Below are 23,109 nucleotides of genomic sequence, written 5' to 3'. Positions count from 1 at the left end.
AAACACAGAAGGGTTCAGATCTAATGATCTGACTAAAGACCCACTCTGCAAGTGATCCATTTTATTTGACTTTAACACCTGGAGTACAAATTGCCTTCTTCTACAGCCCAGTCTTCTCATACTTTGTCAGAAAAAAAGGCAACAATGGGACTTTGCAACCTATGGAAGAGGTAATATTAAGAAAATTTTTTTTTTTCCAAATAATTCTTGACTTGCTGATTCAGTGAAAACCCCTTCTGTTTTCCAAGAAGATGTTTTTGTTAATATGGAACTAGGATGAGTGCTATACATGGTGTTGAAAATGGTCAGTGATCATCTGCAGAAAACTTGAGTTCTGTTTTTCTAAGTTACCACTTTTTCTTCATTTTCCAGATCACTTTAAAGCTACACTAAATCTTAAACAAAAGAGATTTAAACAAGAATATTTTTCTTTGACTATGATTAGTAGGTAAAAGAATGGAAATAAATGATGATTTTGCCTACTGTTAATGAGGAAAAAAAAAAACCCAAAAACTAACACAAAACCCCAAACAACGTCACCAATCAAATTTGGTGGCACATGAATCTTCAGAACAGTCAAAGAGAAAGTGAATCAGACAGTTTTTACGCTACAGCTGATGTCACTTTTATACTCTTTGCTCAGCCATGTGTCAGAGAAGAGTTAAACTGAGAGATCATCTTCAAATACACTGTTCATAGGCAGGAGAAACCACTTTTTTCAATTAACCTAATGCACCATTTAACACAAAGCATAGTCTTACCCAACCTAAGACAACCTCTATTGTACAAACTGCATCCATTTTTTCCTTGATTTCCGTAGCATAGTAGTTCCTCATGTCATACAACTGATAAATAGCATATTATCACCAATTTGCAGTACTTTTTTTGTAATAACCAGCTGTGCTCAATCCTGCACCTCTTCAGATTGTCTAAAATTTACTATGTTCACTCTGAATGAGAATTGTTTACCTCAAGAGCTCTGTGCTATTTATGTTCAATGGATACTTACAGAATCTTACAAAAGCTATTCTTAAACTCTTCCTCATGAAAACAGACAGAAAATATATTTTTCTCTATTCCTGGACATCTTCTCTTCGTTTACATATAAAGTAATTGTTAAAGCTTCTTGGGAGCCCTTCCAATATATCAGCCTATTTTTGAAGCACGGTCACAATAACATATGTTTTGTGTAAAACAAAAATAAATTGCCAAAGACTTCTTGGCCTTTCAGTCCATCACTATGGCATTACAGCACACCAGAATTCTGGCTAATCTAGGATTCATATGCCCACTACTTTCTATCCCAGAGAGTGTGCTAGAGTTCATGTTTACAGCACAGTAATGTTTTACTAATCTAAACTCCTCTTTTTGACCATAAGATCAAGCTTTTCCTTTGCCAGCAAGCTATTTATTGTACAGCACCTTTTTATGCAAAAGCATTATAGTATCCAACAATGGGAATAAAGAAACAAGACTGATCTGCATATTTATTTTAGATAAACACACATAATGAAATTCTAAAATGAACCTTTCTGAAAATCTACAGATGTCTTGGCTGTACAAAATAGAGGTACTAATCTCCCAAAGACAGAAGCCTCATAATTTCTCATGATTTACATTCCTAGTTGGGTCAGAGCAGTATGTATGGAAATAATCAAAAATGTTCTCTCTATGGAACACGAGGCATTTGGGAGCAAATATTCTGTATACTGAAAGACAAGCAGATGGAGATTTTCTAGAGTTTAATAATTCCTATTTTAAATGCTGTTGTTATCATTTATATTTCAGTATCATTTAAAAACCACATCTAGGATTGTGCTGAGCTAAAAGGAAAGCAAACAGTGCTGGCAGACCAAAGAGTCAAGTCAGTGACTGGCAAGAGAAAATTACAAACATTGCCCATGGATGGTCAGTTTTAGAATCAAGAGTTCTAAAAACAGTTCAAGTCCACCTACAGCTAATGTTATGAGTTACTATGGCTGCAAATATCTACTTGGATGAAAAAGATGTCTTGCCTTAATTTAATGATTTAAAGTTTAATTTCATTCTCAGATACACTTCTGCATATGAGGGAAATTCTACTGGGTCAGTGCAGCTACTTCAGATTCCTACTGATTTAAATGAGAGCAAATGATGGGCTGTAATCTGCTGTCTGACTTTAACAGCTCAGAGGCTCACACAGAAATATTACATATCTTTCCTATGATAATTCTAATAACGCTCTTCTTCCATTAGGAAAAATTATCTGGTGAGATAAAATGGAATATTACTGGGTGGACACAGATTTGGGGTACCTTGTCATACCTGCTGACTAACTTCTCAGTGTCTGGTACTCATAAGTATTCAGGGTGGTCTTTCCTTTTATAAATTAAGGATGGTCAACAGCTGCCAAAGCAATTTGGAAATTTCTAATTATTATTAAATTTATTATTGAATTAATTATTAAATTTCTAATCCTGGGACCAGACATGATGGGAAATATGACTTTAGCTCCTGCCTTTCCTCCAGCTTAGCTGTAGCAAAAGTAGCATTATGGTGCTTGGCTGTGCCCTGGTGCAGGGGAAGACACCAAACTTTTGAGCCTAAACAAGCACTGTGTTCTTACTCTGAGTCAGCAGCAACAGCCAAGTGGAGCTGGACTGCTCACAGACTTCTATGGAAAAGACCATGGATGCCACTGCACCTGGCTGTTAAAAACAACCCCCAGGACTGATTCTAATCTGGGATTTAAATACCAAAATAAAAATATACACTCAATCCAGACAGAAATAGCAACTTCCATTCAAACTATTCCTAGAGACCAGTAATGCATAAATGCTTCCTTCTTCACCTTCTACAACAATTAAATTTTCACTAAACATCTGTTTATTAGGATTTAAGGAAGAATTGTGGTTTTTTTTCCTTTCCTAAAATGAGCTAGAGAGTCTCTTTGGCTTGTCAAGATAATTTTTTGTTTACCACATTAAAAATGTCGCTTTCACAACATTGGTTTAACATAATTTTTTCCCCCCACTATGCTATGTCATCATCTATTAGAGATAATGAAAGAACAAATGCAAATAAGCAGTCATTTAAAATAGTAACAGGCAGTAACACCTCTGTCAGGCAATCTGGGAACATCTGTCAGAATTTTAATCATATATTATGATAAGAAATAAATATTGTTATGACTCTTGATAAACAAAACTCACACTAACTATTTTTAATATTGAAGGACAAACTCTTTGCTGTGGTAAACCAACCCAACCTCATAGCAGTGATACAATGTGATGTGTTGATGTGCTAAGTCTGGCAATTCCTATTTGAAATAAAGTCGAAGATTAATATATCTTTATTAAATGTGAAGGATACAATGGTGCCAAGAAGCTCAGCACAGAAGAACAAGGCATTACCATAAAGTTTAGATGGATAACGGCATTAACTTTCAAGTAAAATCGACTCTTAGTGGCAATAGTTTTATCATCTCTGAGAAGCTGAAATGGTTTCTTATGGCCATCAGAAATATAAACTGCCACAAAGGCAGTCTATGCCTCGACTAAGAGACTGTCAAAAAAGGTTTGCATTAATATATGCAAACATTATACCACAAACAGCATTGTAAAGGGCATATTTCTGTAGTTCTTTGCACTTGCTAGCTGTCTTTCAAAATATTCCTGCACACGGTGTTTGCAATAAGATTATACCATTCGAGCAAGCAGCTACACACATGGGACAGGATGCCTGCACCTCTGAACCCCGCCTCTACTCCAGAACTAGCATTCTAATTAGGCTACAAAGAAGGAATTTAGAAGCACTGCACAGCCATCTGTCTAGGAAAAGCAAAGCTTAGCTAGGATTGAACCTGGCAAGGGACATCAAGGGCAACAAGAATAGCTTCTATGCTAAATATGCAAGAAAAGGTCTGGACGATAAAAACATGGGCCCATTGCTAAACATGAGGGATATGGCACTCTTGCTACAAAGAACATCTGAGCACCTTGGGCTGTTTTAAAAGGCCCATAGCCAGTAGATGTAAGTGAGCCCATTAGTCATCAGACTGCACCTAACACACTGTATCCTGTATCATTCTCCCTGTACCAAGAGTGACAAACTGCAGAAAGCTCAGTAAAAGGCAACAAAGTTGGTCAGAGTCTAGAAAAGCTCTCTTGCAAGGAGAAGATGAAGGAAAGAGGCTTGTTCAGCATGCAGAAGTCTGCTTCAGGAAACTAACAGAAACCTAAGGAGGAGACCAAGACAGAGCCAGGCACTTTAAAGTGATGCCCACTGAGAGGACAAGAAACTGCAGACTAAGGTTTAAACTGAGTATGTGGAGAACTTTTCTCATCCTGGGGACTTTGAAGGATTGGAACAAGTTGTCCACATATTTTATGCAGCTTTTGTTCGTGGAGGCGTTCAAAACTAGATGTCAAAGTCCTGAGCAACCTGGTGTGGTTTGTGGACCCTAGTTTGGACAGGAGGCTGGACTAGATAACCTACTGATGTACCTTCTAACCTCAGTCATTCTGTGTCTGCAATTCAAATCTTTGTGTTAGTTGTCTCACATCCCATGTGCCACCTGCTCTGCTTGCCCTGTTCAGATGTTGTTGCAATGCACACCTCATCAATGAGGTCTTGCTGTCACCCTCAATTGACACCCTTATTTACAGAGCCTGGTCATGTTGGCTGCTGACAGAATTGACTGCAAAGGACTCAGTAGCATCATCACTAATGCAAATGGAAGCATAAATGATTAAACGTATATTAGCACTGACTCAAACTCTTGGTCATCTTATTGATCTGTTCAGGTTCAGCAATCTATAGAGACACAGGTGGTCTTCAAAGTGCAACTTCAAAATTTATGCATTCAGTATGATCTTTAAATGTAGTATTGCTTCAAGATGCCATTCCTCCAAATTCTAATCTTTTTCTTCTCCTTGCAATAATATGCATAGACTAAAAAAACTTTTTATATATTTGCTTATTTAAAACATGCTTTGTTATGTTAAAAAAAAACCCAAAAACTCCCCCTCTCCTCAAATAAAATAATTGCCAAAAGCCTGAGACAAGATTTAAAAAGTACTGAGGAATCATCTAGAACTGCCCGGGATACATTTTCTGGATTTCACTGTAGCAATTACAGAGATGTGACTAAAGTTTCTAATCACAAACCAATTATATATTTTCAAAACTTATATCTACACACACAGACCATGAAAAACCAGAAAAATCACTTTAAGTGGCTGTGCCATATTAGTCACCTTCTTAAACAATTTCCTACATCAGAATGGTCTTTACTCAGGAAGAACAAAATTTGTCACCTACTTTCTTAACAAGCTTTCTCTTTCTTTTTGAAAAGTTCAATCAAATAAACAGAGCTCTTTATAGAATAAGTCACTCCTTCAATGGAGTGGGAAACAGCAGCACTCTACCCATAACCAGAAGGCCAAAGTAAATCAGATTACTCATATGAAAGTTTTTTCCTTGCAAGACTAAGGCTTGAACTGTAAGTTTCTGCTATTTCCTGAAAATCCTTCTAAGCTTGGTGAAGTCATGTTTAGGGTTCTAGTGCCATATCTTTGAACATATCTGGAAATAACTACCAATGAGAGCCAAAGTTTCCCACTTAGCTAATCAGTTTAGAAGATGAAGTTCTAAAATCCTAAATGCCACTATGAAAATATATCCCCACAGACAGAGAACAAGCACTGAAACTGGTATTTAGTTCTTCTTCTGTTAGTTCTTAAGGCTGACTTATTTCAGACACATCCTGTCAGACAACGCTATTTTCTAAAACCAAGAAACATACTTCTACTGATTTGAACAGTTGCTACATGATGCTGACTGAGCAATGCCAGGCTCTCTGAAATCAGACATTTCCATCAACCCTTGAGAAATAAATCAAGGAAAATGATATTTATGTTACCTGTTGATTAATTTTTGAGACTCCTTTCTTCTAAAAGACATTACTGTCTTGTAACTCCTTCCTTTATTTTACCTTCCACATTACTTCAGTCAGCTCAACAGGACTATGCTGACAGACAGCTTGTCATATGAGTAGGTGCTGTGGAACTCCAGCATGGGCAAAGAAATTGCCTTTCATGAATTTCCTTCTCATGAAACAACAAATGGAGAAGAAATTACTTGTGCTGTGCCTTCACTTTCCATTCATATTCACTCCATAATAATTAAACACTTCTGTCTAATTTGCAAGCTGTTGGTTCCATAAATTTTCTACCTGTGATGAAAAATGAAAGCCACTGCAAAAGTAAAGAAAATTTTCCTGGTGAGCACTACCCATACAGTACTCATAAACTCATCTTTCCCTTTTAATATCTTCCTGTGTGAAGAAATTTTAAAAATTGGATAGTGAGGAAAGCCTGTTCCTCAAGAACTGAGTTTTGTAACTTCAGAGCTTTTAAACTCCACTGAGCCCAGGGGGGAAAAAAAAAAAACAAAAACAGCTAATTAATTGAGTTGATCAACTTGTAACTGATCATTGAAATCCATTCCTGTCACTGAATCTCCATGACTTTCTGTCTTTATATTTGCAGGTTGTGCAAAATTCAAACATACACTGCTTTCACTTGCCTCATTTAGAATTACACTGGAGTGCTCACATGGGGTATGAATCAAAATTCTTAGAAAAATGGACCTCCTGTATTCTCTTTCCATGCACTACAAGGTCTTACTTGATATTATTCTGCTCATGTATAGATAAACCCTTCAACATCAAACACCCAAGTATTTAATAGATCAGACTCCCAGCCTTTTTGACTGAACAAGGAAAAAAGTTTTGTCAAAGTTAAAAACAAGTAGTGAAAAACTAAGATAATGATTCAGAGTCTTCATTGGAAACCAAACAGCTTACACAAGATACAGATAAGTCTTTGAATGAATCACTTGCAATGAATCTTTGCACTCCCCTACATTTACCCCATCAAATGTATTCTAACCACCATAAAATCCAATATGCAAAAATATACACGCCATCTGCAGATACATAAGGAAGTTAAATCCAGCATGAATCTATGCATTTGAATCTCTAAATACTTCCATTATGTTTTATGATGCTAATAATAGACAGCAGGGACTTGAATCCCAAAACTAAATCATGACAGATAATGTAGAGCCCTTCTTTTTAATACTTGCATAGAAATAATTCCATCTGCCATATTTTTTCTTGCTGAAGCACTGGCTTCTGGTTTGGTATAATCAGGAGATATAAGGAATGTAACTGCAAGGAAATACACTTTTGTTAACTGGACTTATTAGTTTTTATTGCACTAACTTGCGAATCATTGTCTTTCTGTCAGCACCTTCTTTCCACTTGCCTCATTTCATTTCTCTTAATGTTTTAAAAAATGGATCTTACTTTTCAGTAGTTAAATATGACACTCACACATTTAACTTCACTATCAAGTGCAAAACAGGCAGTAAGAATGACTGTTTTAAATGGCTGAAAATAAAAGGTGTAAAGAAGAGAAAGATACTATAGCAGTGATAGTTTTACAAACACAAAATTCAAGATGTATCTCTTCTCAGACAGATTTAGTATAACAGACTTCAAGTCAAGTTTAGACAAGTAAGTGATGCCAAAGAAACAGCAGATGAGACCTGTCAGCAGAAATAAATATTTTTATGTGAATAGAAACTGTACACATAAGGTACATTCAAAAATGTAAAAGGTCTTAGAAGGTGGGCCAGGGGAATAACTAGTTCTTAACTAGTGCCTGACCCTAGTTTATCAGCAAGTACATATTTTGTACTTAAAAATTCAAATTATGACCTACTTAAAACAGTGTCAATCTACTGGCATTCCTTTTCCTGAGCTGCATAAATAAGATTTCAGTGCATAAAAAGAGGAATATGTTCAGGGGAAACTGAATTGCCATTGCAAGGACACCTTTCTACTAGAGATATACCAACTTTAGTACCAAAAGGAACTAAATTATTTCCAATGCTTTGTTCAATGATTTCTCACAGACTATGAAGCCACTTTTCATACAGGCTATGTAAGCAATAGGAAACTAATTAAAAGGGATATTAATACCTTGCAATGCACACAGGATTAATCCAAGTCATAAGGACAGAACATGTGAATTGGAATAAAGCAAACTGAGAGGAAAAGCCATCCAAGAAATGCAATCACTATCACAGCTTCAGACTCAGAAACAAAATTAAATTCTCCTTGACATGCTCTGAAAATTATATCCTGTGTGTTGATGAAGACCCAAACAATTCCCCCTGATTCCTGTCATAATTACAATATATCAATAATTGTTTGCTACTAATTATGAATTTATAATATCTTTTCTAGTAGAATTTAATTCTAGTGATAATGCACCATTTCTGGACTCATAGCCCTAGATCTAAAAGGAAAATGACTACTTATTTTTGAATAGCAAGTTAAGATCAAGAAATATAGATTATGGGTTTGTAGAGAATTATTAATTCTATATGGACAAGTCATCAAAAAAAAATTAGAGAGCATGAAACACCTCATAAATCCTATTGGATCATACGGATTAACTGTTTTCACATGCATAGAGGTTCAGAAAATAGATCACTACTGAACAAATTATCATTGCAGTATGTTTTAAAGCTCTGTAAATTACAGGGTGTTTTTAAAGCCATACACTTTCTAAAGTGCAATGCAACAACAGAAGTTCTGTGCCTGGAAAACCACTTACTAAATAGTGAAGTTACCCCATTAACCTTGCTTTTTTTTTTTCTCCTCCACTGCTTGGATCAAAAAGAGACACTAAAAATAAAAACAATTAATGTAAAACTGACAAGATAAAGGAGACCCATAGTTAGTAGAAGAAAATAACAATTTGAAATACAACCCCAGCTGCCTCAGTCGTTTCTCACAGGGTTTGTGTTCCCAGCCCCTCACCAGCCTCGTTGCCTCCTCTGGATGCACTCAAGCATCTCAACGTTCTTCCCAAACTGAGGGACCAGAACTGGACACAGAACTCCAGGTGTGGCCTCACCAGTGCCCAGTACAGGGGAAGAATGACCTCCCTGCTCCTGCTGGCCACACCATTCCTGATACAGTCCAGGGGCTGTTGGCCGACTTGGCCCCCAGGTCCCTTTCTGCCTGGGCACTGTCCAGCCACACCATCCCCAGCCTGTAACGCTGCAGGGGGTTATTGCGACCAAAATGCAGGACTCGGCACTTGGACTTATTAAATTTCATCCTATTCAACTTTGCCCATCCATCCAACCATTACAAGTCTCTCTGCAGAGCCCTTCTCCCTTCCAATAGAGAGAATATTTTGTAGATGTATCAATTATGCAAAATTTGCACTTTATAGATTCACTGTGTGAAGTTCACTGATGTACAGTGACTAATGGCCAGTTTAAAGTTAGTATTCATTAGCATGGACTGATTATGGACTGCTTCCTTCCTCTGAACCTCATAACTTTCAATAATATGTGTAAGTTGTGTTTACAGCAAAGTGCCTCACTTCACCCTGCTGCCATGGTGCTGGAAGACACCACACATGTACTCTGTGCCCTTGAGCATGCTATGAAAAGGAGAGGAGGCATTGAGAAAAAGCCATGCATAAATACTTGCAGCATCCTGGGTTGTCTTAGTTATGAGCACAGCTAGCAGGACTATGAAGGTGATTATTCCCCTGTACTCTGTACTGGTGGAAGAGTTTGTGTAGTTCTTGGCTTCCCAGTAAAATAGAAACAAGGGAAAAAAATCTAAGCAAAGTTTGGTTTTGAGTTTTTCCCTTTCTATTGTTAAAGTTAAACTTTTCAAAAAATCAAAATACTTTTAGAGATAGTGCTGAGACTTTAATCCAATGTCCTCTTCTGACTTTAAAAGAAAAATAGAAACCTCTCCTAAGAAACACCAAAAAATAAGAGCCAGAAGTAGAATATGTTTAAACTTTACTGTTTTAGCCAATATTCAGTGTCAGATGACTTCTGAGCAAACAAAATACTTAGTGCATATTTCAAAACAAAAATATTTAATAACAGGTATTTCAAACATTCCAGTCTTTTTCCTACTGTAATTCAAAAGCAAGAAGAGAGCATCTGAAGCTGGGTATGTGCCCAGGCTGGTTCTCTTGTACTATGCCAGAGTTCAGAGTTTCAGTTAAAATTCCCATTGAATAGCTGTGGGAGAATAATATTTATGTAGGTATTTAAGAGCTGATTGGTTTGTTTGGGGAGGGTTTGGGGGAGGGTGAGGAACAGGCATATCTGACAGCTTATCTAGACAGTAAAGGTTCTAATATCCTGCTCTAAATGTACAAAAATGTAGTTACTAACTAGTATCCTGAAGAGAATAGCTAAGAGTTTGTCATCAATCAGAAAGAAATACATCTTCTTCTTATCATATAAAAGGGAAGATACAAAACAAGATCAATTACAGAAGTGACACTTAAAAAAAATCAGTCATTTGTATTGACAAATAATGTTGAGGATCAGAGTTATGTCAACATCTTCAGCAATTATGGGAATGCCATTGCAAAACCAAATAAAAAAATCACAGTATACGCCTTTTGGATTTCAAGACAGTGGTCAGAAATCCCTCCAAAAAATTAAAATATTATAAATATGTCTGGAGTCTTTAGCAAAATTATTAAGGTAACTACAAAAAGTAACTGAAAAATGAAATACATGCATTAAAATAGTATACATAAGGACAAGATTGCATATGTTCAATTTCTAATCTCTGTACATGACAGCTGGACCATTTCCAATGTGAAGGCTGTTTGCTAAGTAAAAAAAGAGGAAAAACAAAAAAAAAATACAACAACAAAGAAATTTACTAACCTAGAAATACTAAAAACAGAAGACCACCAGATGGTCTTTCAGTCTTGTCCTTAGAAGCCTTAGTTACTTCACTTTCTGAGTAATTTCATTAACCTCCAGAACACAGAGGGAAAATTAATTCACCTCACCATTCTTCTCAGAGAGTGTTAGTCTGACACAGCCTACTGGCTCTTACATTTTTTTTCCAGTGATGCAAAAATATACATTTTCACCCCTCCTCCCCAACTCACCAGAATTTTGTGCAAAATTCAGCCTGAATAGTTCAGCAGCAGCTAATCCCCCTCTTCAACATCAGTCTGTGACCTCCTGTTTCAAATGCTGTTAGACAGCATCTCCAGCAGCTTATTGGCATGAATCTAATCATCTTTCCACTACTATATAATGGCTTAGGTTCCTCTCAGCCTCCATCCTTACTCTTAGTAATACTGCAGAAATCAATTTAATAGATAAATATCATTAAATCTAAAGTCACATTTGTTCTTATTCTGGTCCACTGAACTACATGCATTTCAGCAAAACTAAAAATAATTACTGACTGCTGTCTCTTTAAATGACACAATCTTTTCATTACTCAGGGAAAAATATTAATGTGTAGAATACAAACAGAAATCAGGTAAATGTCCCCTCTTGCTCATTTCATCTTTTCCTTTACATCTGAATTTTTATTTTTACAGCTGGTCACACTTCTTGCAAACAGTTGAAATTAGTCGCAAAATTACTTTGATTATGCTCATGCTATCCCATTAAGTTTAAAATCACCCCACAATAGTGGCAAACAAGGGATTTTATAGAATTTCTTTGTGTGAAACATTGACCTTTTTTTACTAATATGCTGTTGTGGTGTGACAACATTCAGCTTTTGGTCAGCAGAAACATGACATGAAATTTTTAACATATGCTGAAATTGGAACTTAATTTCTTTAACATAAATAGCCTTGTTCTTCAAGAAATGAGACCACAAAATGTATGCTAATGTTTAAATTGACAGTATACTGTCTTCTCAGAATTTTATTAAATATTACAATATCTATAGGTCCTATTATAGTCAATCACAGTGACAAATATTCAGGGGAAAACATCCTGGTTGCAGATATATACAATCCTCAGATATTTTTCAAAATGCTATTATAGCATTTGTTCCTTGGAAGAGCTTCAGCTCTTCATATTCCTGGAATATCAAAAAAAAATCAATTCGAAGCTCCTTCCTATTAGGGAATCTATCAGAACACCAAAACTATGTGAGTGTTCTTACAAAAAGCTAAATGTTTTATATATCTATGGTCACACAACTCGTGACAGGGTCTCCACGTATCATTAATGTGATCAGATAGCATGTAATGTCTTACCTGGGCACCCAAAAAAAAAAAAAAAAAAAAAAAAATTGAGGCACTTAACATACATTAGATTTTGTCTGTTTGCTTAAAAAAATCTTGAAATCGATCACTGGGTCTTACATTAACTAAAACTCACAGCAATATGTAAAATCCCTAAAGTAAGCATTTCTATTTCTCAATAATGCATGAACGTATTACATTAAAAACATATTATACTGTAATGGAAAAGAAAAACAAAAAATACCTTTATCTCAATAAATAAATTCTTTTAAAATTACTATTATAAAGTTGAGTAGAAATATTCAAACTTCAAATCTAAAATTCAACTTCAAAGTTAATACCAGCTTAGCTTTCAAGAGACTTCTTCCTCATTCAATAATGGGACACCAACCAAATTTCTAATGAAGTAACAGAGAAGAAAATCACCTGGCTCAAGGCCAGGTCAGTAATTTTCCTGATAATCTGTTTTAGATTTGTGATTCCAGCTTGACTGTCTCTAATACTCTAGTCTATAAACTATCTGCATGCACAGGAGAAAAACAAGCCACACACAAAAATCAACATTGAAAGCTCTGGATTAATCGCTCACCTCAACATTTTATCTTTCAAAAATGCAAAGGCATCTGAGATGGAATAAATGTATATAAGGAAAGAACTCATTGCAAATTAATTCCAAGTGGATGAAAAACAGCCTGATAGACAGAAGCTGTGTGTGCCAACAGCAGTGCTGCTGTAGACATCCCTTTGGATTTCACACCATCAGTGGCTATTAAAAACATTAATAAAAGCCATCTGGCCTTACATGGCTTTATGGCTATATCTCATTGTTGGTTTCAATGGAGTTCTTGTTCAGAGAGGTGATTTGGAAACTTTTAGACACCAGAATAAAGGAAACAAATAGCAGGTAATTAATCATGGTAATAGTCCTTCCAAAGGTCACAATATTACTTTGAGCAATGAGACCAATCTTCACTCCTTGAATTTAATTTCAGGGGGAAAAAACAAAACCTAATTTTATGGTCATAAATACTGAAAAGAAAAATCAACAAGAATGCAATCTTGTAACTCATGCATTGACTAATTACCACAGAGATCTAAGATGCCTTGCTTTCAAAGATCATCCCAAGATCACATTCAGAAATAACCAGCAAAACCTGACTGCCAAAAAATGAAACTGCATTAGTGTATAATTTGCTCAGGACCAAGCAGCCCTACTGAACTGAAAGACACCTGTTCAGAGAAAGCTGTAAGAAAGTAAAGATGTTTTCATTTTCCTCTGCAGTGATGGGGAATTCAAACAAAACCATCACAGGACATCTACTGAATAGGTTAACTGGATGCAGTGGTTCACTTTGTTGAAAGCTGGGTGCAGACTCGTGGGGTCTTGGAGGAAACTGGGAGACAAGAAGCTTGGCTTGTACCTCGGCAGCAACAGGCCTGAGGATGAGAGTCTTGAAGTCACATGTCTATTTGCAGATCTGTATTTTGAATATAATACCATTGATGAAGAAATCAACTTGACAAACCCCCACACATCACACTCAACCATGAGCAGGCTTAATTATTGTTATTAATCATTAATGTAGCTGTAGCTGGTATGCTTAATGCAGCAGTACTGCCTCTGGTTGCTATTCTCAAAGACACACCAAAATCAGATCCTACAAGAGGTTTCCATGTCTGGACTTCAAAGGGGGTTAACCAGAAGCTAGACTCTGCTCCAAAGGAACAGCTCAAGCCATGTGCAAAAGACAGAAGTTCAGACTTCTGTAAAATCATCATGTCAAAGCTGGGTTTTTTGGTTTAGCTGAGGCATCAGAGAAGGACATGAGCTCCGAACACCCTTACAAGTATCTGTCTGTCTTTAAGCATTTAAATACCTCTGCAAATGTGAAACAGAAATCTAACTTTGTTGATGAAGCTCAAGCTCTTCAGTCTTAATTAAAAAGTGAATTCAGGCATTTTTAAAAAATATTTCTCTTGTGTTCAATTTTGACTAAATCATCCATCAAAGAGTCATATTAGCCCTTCTATTCTGTACATACACAATATATGTGCTTTATAGGAAAAACTGAAGAGATGACTCATTCTGCTATGAAAAATATTTCCAATTTAATATATATGTCTGTCACGTATATTGAGTAAGTTAAACAGAAAAGTAAGATACCTAATTTGGGGTGAGATTAATTTCATTCTGACAGTCAAGAGATATAGTGGTTTTTTTAATCATCTAACATCCACTCTGATTTTCAATGCCAGATTTTATCTTTCAAAGTAATAATTAGCAGCAGTTTTAATATTTTCTCAATTATAAAGAATTATCATTTAATGGATAAAATTTCCATAAATGTTAGGGAGTACATTGTATTAGCCTATTATGTTCTGTATTATTTAGTTACTTTATTAAACAGTAATAGCATTCACTTTCTTACAATCAAAATTTTAAAAGGTTCTTCAAAGGGAGAGGGAAGAAGCAGAGAAGATAAATTATGCAGCTGAAAGGAGTGATTGTTTTTCTCTTTGTCTCTTTAGTGCAAATTCTTCTTCACTGAGTTTCCCAGACACCATCTGTTTCCAAAACAACTCATCACCAAACATAAGAGAGAAGATAGGAGCTTCTTACAGGAGCTGAACCTGCCAGTTTGCAGAGAGGTCTGAGCTTTTTTAAGTAGGAAATACATGACAGTACAGAGCTGTTAATTAATTAAAGATAGGCAGTGGGTGTCACCTCAGATGGTGCAGTACACTATTTTAGAGATTTTCATTAGAATTATACATGGATTACTTTATTATGTTGCTGCACACTTGTTTTAAGAAGTCCAAGGCATGTTTGGGCATTCAGTAGCAGGGTCTGATTCACTTCTTCCAGGTGTGGTTTTTTTAAAAAATTCTTTTTTAAAGCCTACTTTTGAAGCTTGAGTATAAGGGCAGACTTGCTCATGCCACCACTCCACTTGACATATCAGTAAAGTCTTGGAAAAACAGAATCTAGCAGAATTATTTACACTGGGTGCTCACTCACCCATGCCAGTACCCTTTTTGCGGGATTTTGGGAGGAGGTAGAAAAACCCAAGATGTATCCAGGTACATGACACCACACCACCACAAAATCGCTCCCTTCATCTCCAGAGAGGCTTATATCAGTTCCAAAATGCTATTTACTGCTACTTCTGTAAGTTAATACTGAACAGCAAGGTACCAATTTTTCACTTGGTTATAATATGGAGTTTAATGATAGCACTGTGCTTACTTTTAAAAAAAAAAATCATTTCTATTTTTGCTTTTCCTTCTCTTCATAGTCTATGGGGACAAGAAAAAGTATTTATTTAGTTAGGTCTAATAAGTAGGAGTGGTAAAATGAGTTATTAGAAAAACATGTAAATTCTTTTGGCAAGTTATACATCTATTTATAAATATATATCTATATAAGAATATACAGATTGGACAGAAACCATCAAGCTTTATAGATTCCTATCATGATATCCACCAATGTAAAACAATTTCATAAAAACTACATGTGCCGTAATAAATATATTAACAAATATCACTCTAAAATTGTTTATATTACGTATTCTGATCACATCTCTAACAGATTACATCTTTTTTAAACAACAAATCCTTACCAAGTCAGAGATATGATGTCTCTTTTGCCCTTCCCCAGTTCTCCCTGTCCTTCTCCATCATTCAAAATGTTTCTCTCCTCTCTGTAGCACCAGTAATTTATTTCACACATAGAGCATTCTTTACTTCCCAGTGCCTTTCCAGGCAATTGTATAGCTATCAGTAGATTAAAAAGTGCTTCTGTTGTTCTCCTGGCAGTTCTGTTAGATTAAATCCATTAGTGTGGTCACATATACACACTTCATATTTTCAACTCTTTCTGTTAAAAACGTAATTCTATTAAGGTGTTATCCTTTATACTGCCCACACAGAATCTAAAAATCTGGATTATCTTATTTTCCCTTAGTTTAGCTTTTTAAGCACCTTTTTTTTTTAACATTTTATTACTGCATTAATTTATCACAGGTTCTACATTCCTGACCTCAGCATACTAAATTACATTATAGACAACCATCTTCGCTCCTGTTCAATATTCTGAACAGTTCACTGAGTTTTAAATGCACAAAATGGTCGTTGCCACACATTTCATTTCTGGCTTCAGCAGTTGTGATCTTGTGCTTTGTTGCTAAAAATAGAGCTGCTTCCAACTACCTGAGCTGGAAAGCTAATTACAGAGCTGGTAAACAGCTCTCCTCCCCATTGAGCAAATGGCAGAATAAGGAGTCTGCTAATGCACTAGGGCTCCCATGGTCCTGTGGGTCTCTGAAATCTATCAAGTGTCATTTATTTAATCATTCGTGGCTGTTTGCATCTTGGATAAATTACCATTTAAGTAAATAACTGTTTGACTGTTGTATCAACAAATCAGGGAGAAAAACAAAAATCAGTGCATTTTAAGAAAAAGTAGTCTAGCCTAATTCTCTGCTTGCACAAATCAAAACAATTTCATTGAAGTAAATAGCATATTGTTGATTTTGACTAGGTAAGAGTCTGGTTATATTTTCTGCAGTAGAGGGGTAATTAGAGGACTGACTGTTTGCAGCACCTTAAAGAGTTTTTGAAAGTTTTTTCTGTCACATACAGGCAAGAACAAATAACTGCCACTGTAAGAAAGCACTTTCTTCCCTTAAAAGTATTCTCAGCCCTGTCTGCAGTACAGCAGCACATTGGCTGGAAAAAAATTCCCTGCTGAGAGATCTTAAGGTAGAAGTGCCCCTGGGGTTTAGATGCTCCTCTGCATTTGACAATGAAACACTGGTTTCCCTGTTCCATTGGACTGATCCTTATGACATAGCCTAATACAAGCTTTGTTGGCAACAAGGGCTCAGCCATCACTCAGTCAATAAAACACCACTCATTTTCAGCCATTACTGAGGGAACAAAATGTAGACAACACATAAGCAACGTCAGAATAACTGTGATAAAGCTGCAGGCCCAAAGAAAAACTAAGATAATGTTTAAGATGCAGTATGTTTGTTCATCCAAAATCACTTCTGGGGCCAAGACGGCATGTAGCTGCTGGAATTACGTTTTTTATCTGAATGCACAGCATAGGAATTAAAGAATTAAGTAGATAACCACCAGAAAGACCAATTTTAAAAAGCACTTCTATTTCTCCTTCCTAACCCCCAAAGAAAGACAAGCAAATAAAACCTCCAAGACAGTAGTGAACACATTAGAAGAATTTGGAGGATGAATAGGGTATGGAAGTGAGAATAAACTATTTGCTCACCCTCATGTTTCTGTCATGAAAAAGATATATACTCTATACTGTGCATCCAGGGACAGAGTTGCTATCTGATCATAAATACATTATTTACACAGCACATCTGGGAGAAGAAACTATGAGGTCCCTGTTCTGTCTGTCCAGTCGTTATGAAAAGGAAAGTCAGGATGCTCTCATCCAAGCAAACCACCTCCTATTGTGAAGGAAAAGTACATTACCACTTTCTAGCAAAACTGAGTGGAAAAAAAGGCAAGACAGAAAACATGGAAAGAGGTGAAAATGTGTAGTACAAGGAAGAAGAGGCAGGAGCCAAAAGAGAAACAAAGCTAGGTATGAGGAAGTCAGAGTAAAGAAAATAATTTATATTTCAAGCTCTGGATATTCTAAAGAGCAGAAACAGAGGGAATCTTCTAAGAAAACAATGAAACAGAAAAACAGAAACACAGTACCAGCCTTCTCATGTCAACCTGAAGAAATCAAGGTAAAATGTCTGCACACCACAAGGCAGTCCCACACCATCACAACTAAGTCAACTCTGAAGTCATGCACTGGGACTTGCACAGCTATCATTTGAGCAATGTTTCACCAAAACTGACACATCTTGTTTCCATGGTACTCTGTGTACACATAGTAGAGAAAGTCATAAGCATTTTTCAAAATTAAATCCATAAAAGTATGTATACTTAGCATTGGACAATGATGAAGTGTGTGGGTTTGACAGTATTACGTTCATAAAAAACATTTAAAAATCAACTGAATCCAAATTTTCAATCACTGATCAATCTTCCTGCATTTTCAGACCCCTCTTTCTGACCTAAATGACCACAAATACATTAGACAACATGGTCATGTGATGGATAAAATATGCTGATTATAGTAGGAAAAAGACCTCTCAAATGATAGTATATTCCAGAAAATAATACACAAAGGCATATGAAAACATCATAAGCAATATTTTTCCTGCAATATGCTATTTCTTCCCAAATTTATTCTCATCTTAAGACTGAGATGTGATATCCTTTAACCCTGGCAGTCATTTGTCATTTTTCCATTCAGATTTCAAAGGCAGAGCACCAACAGCCCAGTCCTCATGTGCTGCACAGACCAACTTAAACATTTCAACTGCTCACAAGTATTTTTAGGTGGTCTGCTTCTGTTGAATTAAACTTGCCAAATTCATAGGGCAAATAAGATGTGCCTCCACCTTCCCATTAAGCTAGTATAAAGTTTCCAATCCCATGGTCAAAAAAAGAAAAGAAGCAGATAAAAACATGCAATGAGGAAACTGTTGAAAATAAGTTATGTAATTCTTTTAAATATGAGTAGCTGTCTCAGGCAACCACAGAAAAAGCACATTCAAACTGACAGTCTTTAATAAATGAAGTAACTTTGTGGGCCTTGTATTGTTCTTGCCAAAAAATTACATCTTTCACCACACAGGTATCACTCAAACTTCAACCTCCCTAATGAATGCATCAGCATATGAAAAAACTCCAGAGCCAGAATGAGATTAATGGAATAAATTTAGGGATGTATTAAACAGCAGGGGAAGGGCAATAACTACACATTAACACATTTCTTCATTCAATAGTTTTTTCAATCGAAGGCATTGGTTAAGAAGCACACATTAGGAGACAATGCTGAAGTGTAAGAAAAAGCCTTAAACAGACTGAAAGTACAATAGTTTGCTGTGTCATAGTAGCACCAGTTTCAAAGTTCATAAACATATCTGCTTATGTGTCAAAGCCCTAGCAACCACCTCTACCAGACCTCAATATGCCAAAAATTAATCAGAAGTACTATCTGACAAGTGACTAAGTTTCATACAACACAGATACTTAATTTTAAAAGACTTCAGATGATGAAATGCTCGAGAAAATTTCTTAACAATTCAATAGCTAAAATCCAGCCATTTATGTCTTCACAGCACAGGGAGCCTGTAGGTAGGAATACAGGGGTTAATACAGACTCCATCACCTTACCTCAGCTATGTGCGGCATTGGGTTAAATCCACAGAGATTGCACACGACTTTCTTGCACTCGGTACAGGTATTAAAGTTGGGAGGATCCTTAGAACCAATATTTAGTCCAGTTTTACAAAGGGGACAAGACATTTCAGGTTGGCTAGCTTTCTCTGGTTCCAACAGCCCATCAGGTTTCCTAGCTTCAGCAGCCTGAGGCTTACTATCTTTAGCCAAAACAGGTTTCTTTTCAAAATCAGATCCTTTAGTTAAAACACTATCCACTTTTGATGGCTCTGATTTTTCAGCTGTAAGAGGCTTGGCTTCTTTCTTTACAGGAGCAGCTTTTGGAAGAGGCTGTGCCTGACCAGCCTCTTTGGGGGCTGCTTGAAGGGCTGGAGGCTGTGCTGGAGGCTGAGGCTGCTTTGCTGCAGGACCAGGTGGAGGGGGGCCCGATGTCTGAGAACCTGTCTGACCCGCTGTGGAAATCAAATTTGAGGCCTGGCTGAAGAATGAAGCTCCAAATCCAAACAGTTTCCCAGTAACTGTTTCTTGTGGTGTTGTAGGTTGAGGCTTAGGGGCATCAGTGATGCCTCCCAGGTTAAGGCTGAAACGCCTCGACTGCTCAGGAGTTTTCTGAGGTGGCTGGGGCTGAGGTGCCGGCTGTCCTGGCACTGGCTTGGGTCCTGCCCCTGCTTGTGGGCCCTTGGGAGCTGGTTTTGTATCAGGCTTTGGGGCTGGTTTTGTTGGTAACTTTTTAAGATCATCTTTTGTTTGTGTCGGCTCAACGGGCTTTGGAGCTTTAGCATCTGGTCTAGCCCCAGGCTGAGATGCAAGCTTAGGGTCTGACTTCTGCCGGGACACTTGTGGAACAGGTTTGGAATCTGGTTTATCCCCAGCTGGATGTGTGTCCTGTGATGGCTTTGCAAGCTCAGGCTTTGGGGAGTCTGTCACTTTCTGTTGAGTTGGCGGTCTGGGGCCTGCCACATCCTGCTTCTGCTCTGGTGCTGCAGAGGTAGATACAGTGTCTGCTGTAGGCTTCTGAACACTGGCTTGTTTTTGCTTATCTTCAGCCTGCACTGGCTTGGCCTGATCAGATTTTGGAGTGGCATCTATTTGCTGGGAGGTATCAGTGGGCTCTGCACCTGGTTGTTTTGATTTTACAGGAGGAGACCCAGGCAAGGGTGTTTGCTTTTTTTGTGGCGGAGGTTTTTTCGAATCTGCTAACTGTGAAGGATCAGGTTTTGGAGTTACATCTTTCTTTTGAACAGGCTGTGGCTGGGGAGATGGTTTGGCTGTTGAAGGTGGAATGGGTGTCTTCTGTTTGGGTGCAGGTGGCTGTGGCCCAGGACCAAGACCTGGTGCTAAGTCACCTCCTAATGTTCTTTGCATCTGGCAGTTTAAACAGAGCCACTCGCTGATCTGAAAAAAGTAAAGGCAATTATAATTAAGTTAAGACAAAGTTAATAAAATAAACATAATAATAAGTTATTCTAATATAGGACTTGCTCCAACATTTTAAACTTCTGTGTAAAAAGGGAAAAATATTACTAATAATATTTTGCAATTAACATGCACAGCTGATTATTTTCATTCTTCTCCACATCACTCTGAGTCAAGCTATCACTGAGCCCATAATTCTAATAGCTTCACATTCAGTTTATACAGAGCTGAATATTGGAGGATAAAAACCCCACAGAATAAAAAAAAATTCATTGGAATTTCATGGGACCCAGTGATTCATTTACCGTAATGATTTGCCAGAATAATGACAAATACTGCTAAAATAGTTAAACACATCAAGTGTGCTGACAGAAAACAATAATCAGAATTAAAACACAGTAAATGCATAATTATCTTTAAGCATACATCTATGAAGCTCTTAATACAGCCTGTGCTTTTGGTAATGGTTTAAATTACAGATCACAGGTATTGGCAGTTCATATGTATCCAATGAATTAGCCACGGAGGTGTATAACACAGACTTAAGAATTACCACCAGTTTCAGAGGGCAAGTGTTTATCCAAAATCAGTGAGGAGCTTTGCCTAAGCCCTGATGGTACTTCAAGAGCCATAATTAGGTTTCCCAAAATTCCTTTCTTATTAGAAGTTTTCAGGGTAATTACTATACCTCTGTAGACAATGGGCCCCTCTTTTCACACAGAGGAGAAGGAATAATGCAAATAACATATTTACTCATGTTTCTCATCAATTATAGCACCTCAAACTTGAAAACATTTTTTTATCATTCCCAAGCAGTATTACATGAGAGGGAAACCATATTTCTGGTAAGACAGAAAAGCCCAGCTTCACCATCTGAGAAAGGATCAAATTGCCTAAAACGTGGTCACGTGCTACTTTCCACACTTTCCATCACTAGCAGAAACATTATAGGCAGCAAAAATGCCATTCAATATGGTACAGAGTCCCATGGGCCTCCACCTGCAAGCAGATATTTAAGCAGGTCACCTGCAGCTCTTCTCCTATTCTTTAGTCTTTGTGTGAAACACAGGGTGCCAGCTACAGCATTTACACACACCACTGCAACAGACGGAACCGCAAGTAGGAGAACACACAACCTAAGTCTCTTTTCCCTTAAGGGCCAAGATTCCTGCATGCTGCTTCTCACTCAAGTCTCGATGGTCTCAGAGTTCTTTTTCAACATAAATGATTCTGTGATGCTATGAAATCTCTACTGTACACCATGGAACAAATCTAGAGGTACTACATGCAAAGGAAGAGTTTGTCTGTGTAGTATCAGAGCTCACTGGAAGGAAAGAGCTCTGATGGACTCAGGCAATGAATTCATTACTTTGGTGTGCTATTCCAGCCTTTTATTTTTGCAGCAGCAAAAATTAAGAGTTGGATGCAGCTCCCTAAAACACAGTTATTTCAATTATTCTGATAAACATGGTATAAACACACACTCTGGAATATAAGTTCACCATTTCTAACAGCTTCAGAAAGGGATGACAAATTTTGGCCACAGCTGTAAAGTTCCATTCATAATAAGGCTGCTCTTATCTCCCATTTTCAGTACAATTTTTTTAGATTGCTCAAACAATTCTGCGTTCTACTTGCAAACCATATAGCAAATGACTGCTAAAAAGTGAAAACAACTGAAAAAACCTGGAACACGTTTAAACTCCGCTTTGAATTATAAAATGAGGACTTGAGCAAGGATTACACTTAGCTTAACTCCCATTTTGTTTGCTTAATGAACACTTCCCTTACCTGATTCTAGATATTAGTAATATAATTTAATTAGATACATACTAATACCATTTCTGGATGAATCCTTAAGGGTTTTCTAGGGCTTAAATGTAATCAAAGACCAGGCTGCCACAGTTGTCTGGCTTTAGCAAAGTAACTAGATTTCTTATATTAGGGAGGTAGGCTCTGCTTCAGTGGAGAAAGACATGATCCTGGGAGGACCTTTTTAATGGACCTAAGCAAGGAATGGCTTTTTCCCTATCCAAAGGATTCTCATAGATATTTGGAAAACACACTTTCTGTAGGGATTCACTGATTCTGCTTCTTTTTGACACCATGGCAATAACAGGTCTCATATACCTGCTCTCATTCAGCTTCCAGGAAATCTAAATTTAAGTCATTATGACACCTTTAAGGCCTCAAATGAAGTAGCTGTAGGGTTGATGGGGCTATAAAAATGAGTAGTTTGAATAATTCTTACATTTAAGGTGTCCTGATTCAAATTGCATTTATAAGCATTTAGATTTGCCTTCAACCTGCAACT

At 37.0% G+C, this 23,109-nt stretch overlaps 1 protein-coding gene across 1 annotated transcript in view; it reads right to left on the bottom strand.

Moving 5' to 3' along the window:
- Positions 1 to 23,109, bottom strand: part of LOC131591802 (protein piccolo) — a 309,295-nt gene that overhangs the window by 269,677 nt on the left and 16,509 nt on the right. Inside the window, exon 3 of the mRNA XM_058862865.1 lies at positions 19,374 to 20,774. Within this exon, the coding sequence (XP_058718848.1) occupies positions 19,374 to 20,774 (1,401 nt within the window). The remainder of the gene's footprint in view (positions 1 to 19,373; positions 20,775 to 23,109) is intronic.

This window comes from Poecile atricapillus, chromosome W (genome assembly GCF_030490865.1).
Source record: "Poecile atricapillus isolate bPoeAtr1 chromosome W, bPoeAtr1.hap1, whole genome shotgun sequence".
Lineage (NCBI taxonomy): Eukaryota > Metazoa > Chordata > Aves > Passeriformes > Paridae > Poecile > Poecile atricapillus.
Note: the sequence above shows the minus strand (reverse complement) of the source record. Positions and strands in the feature narration are given on the sequence as shown.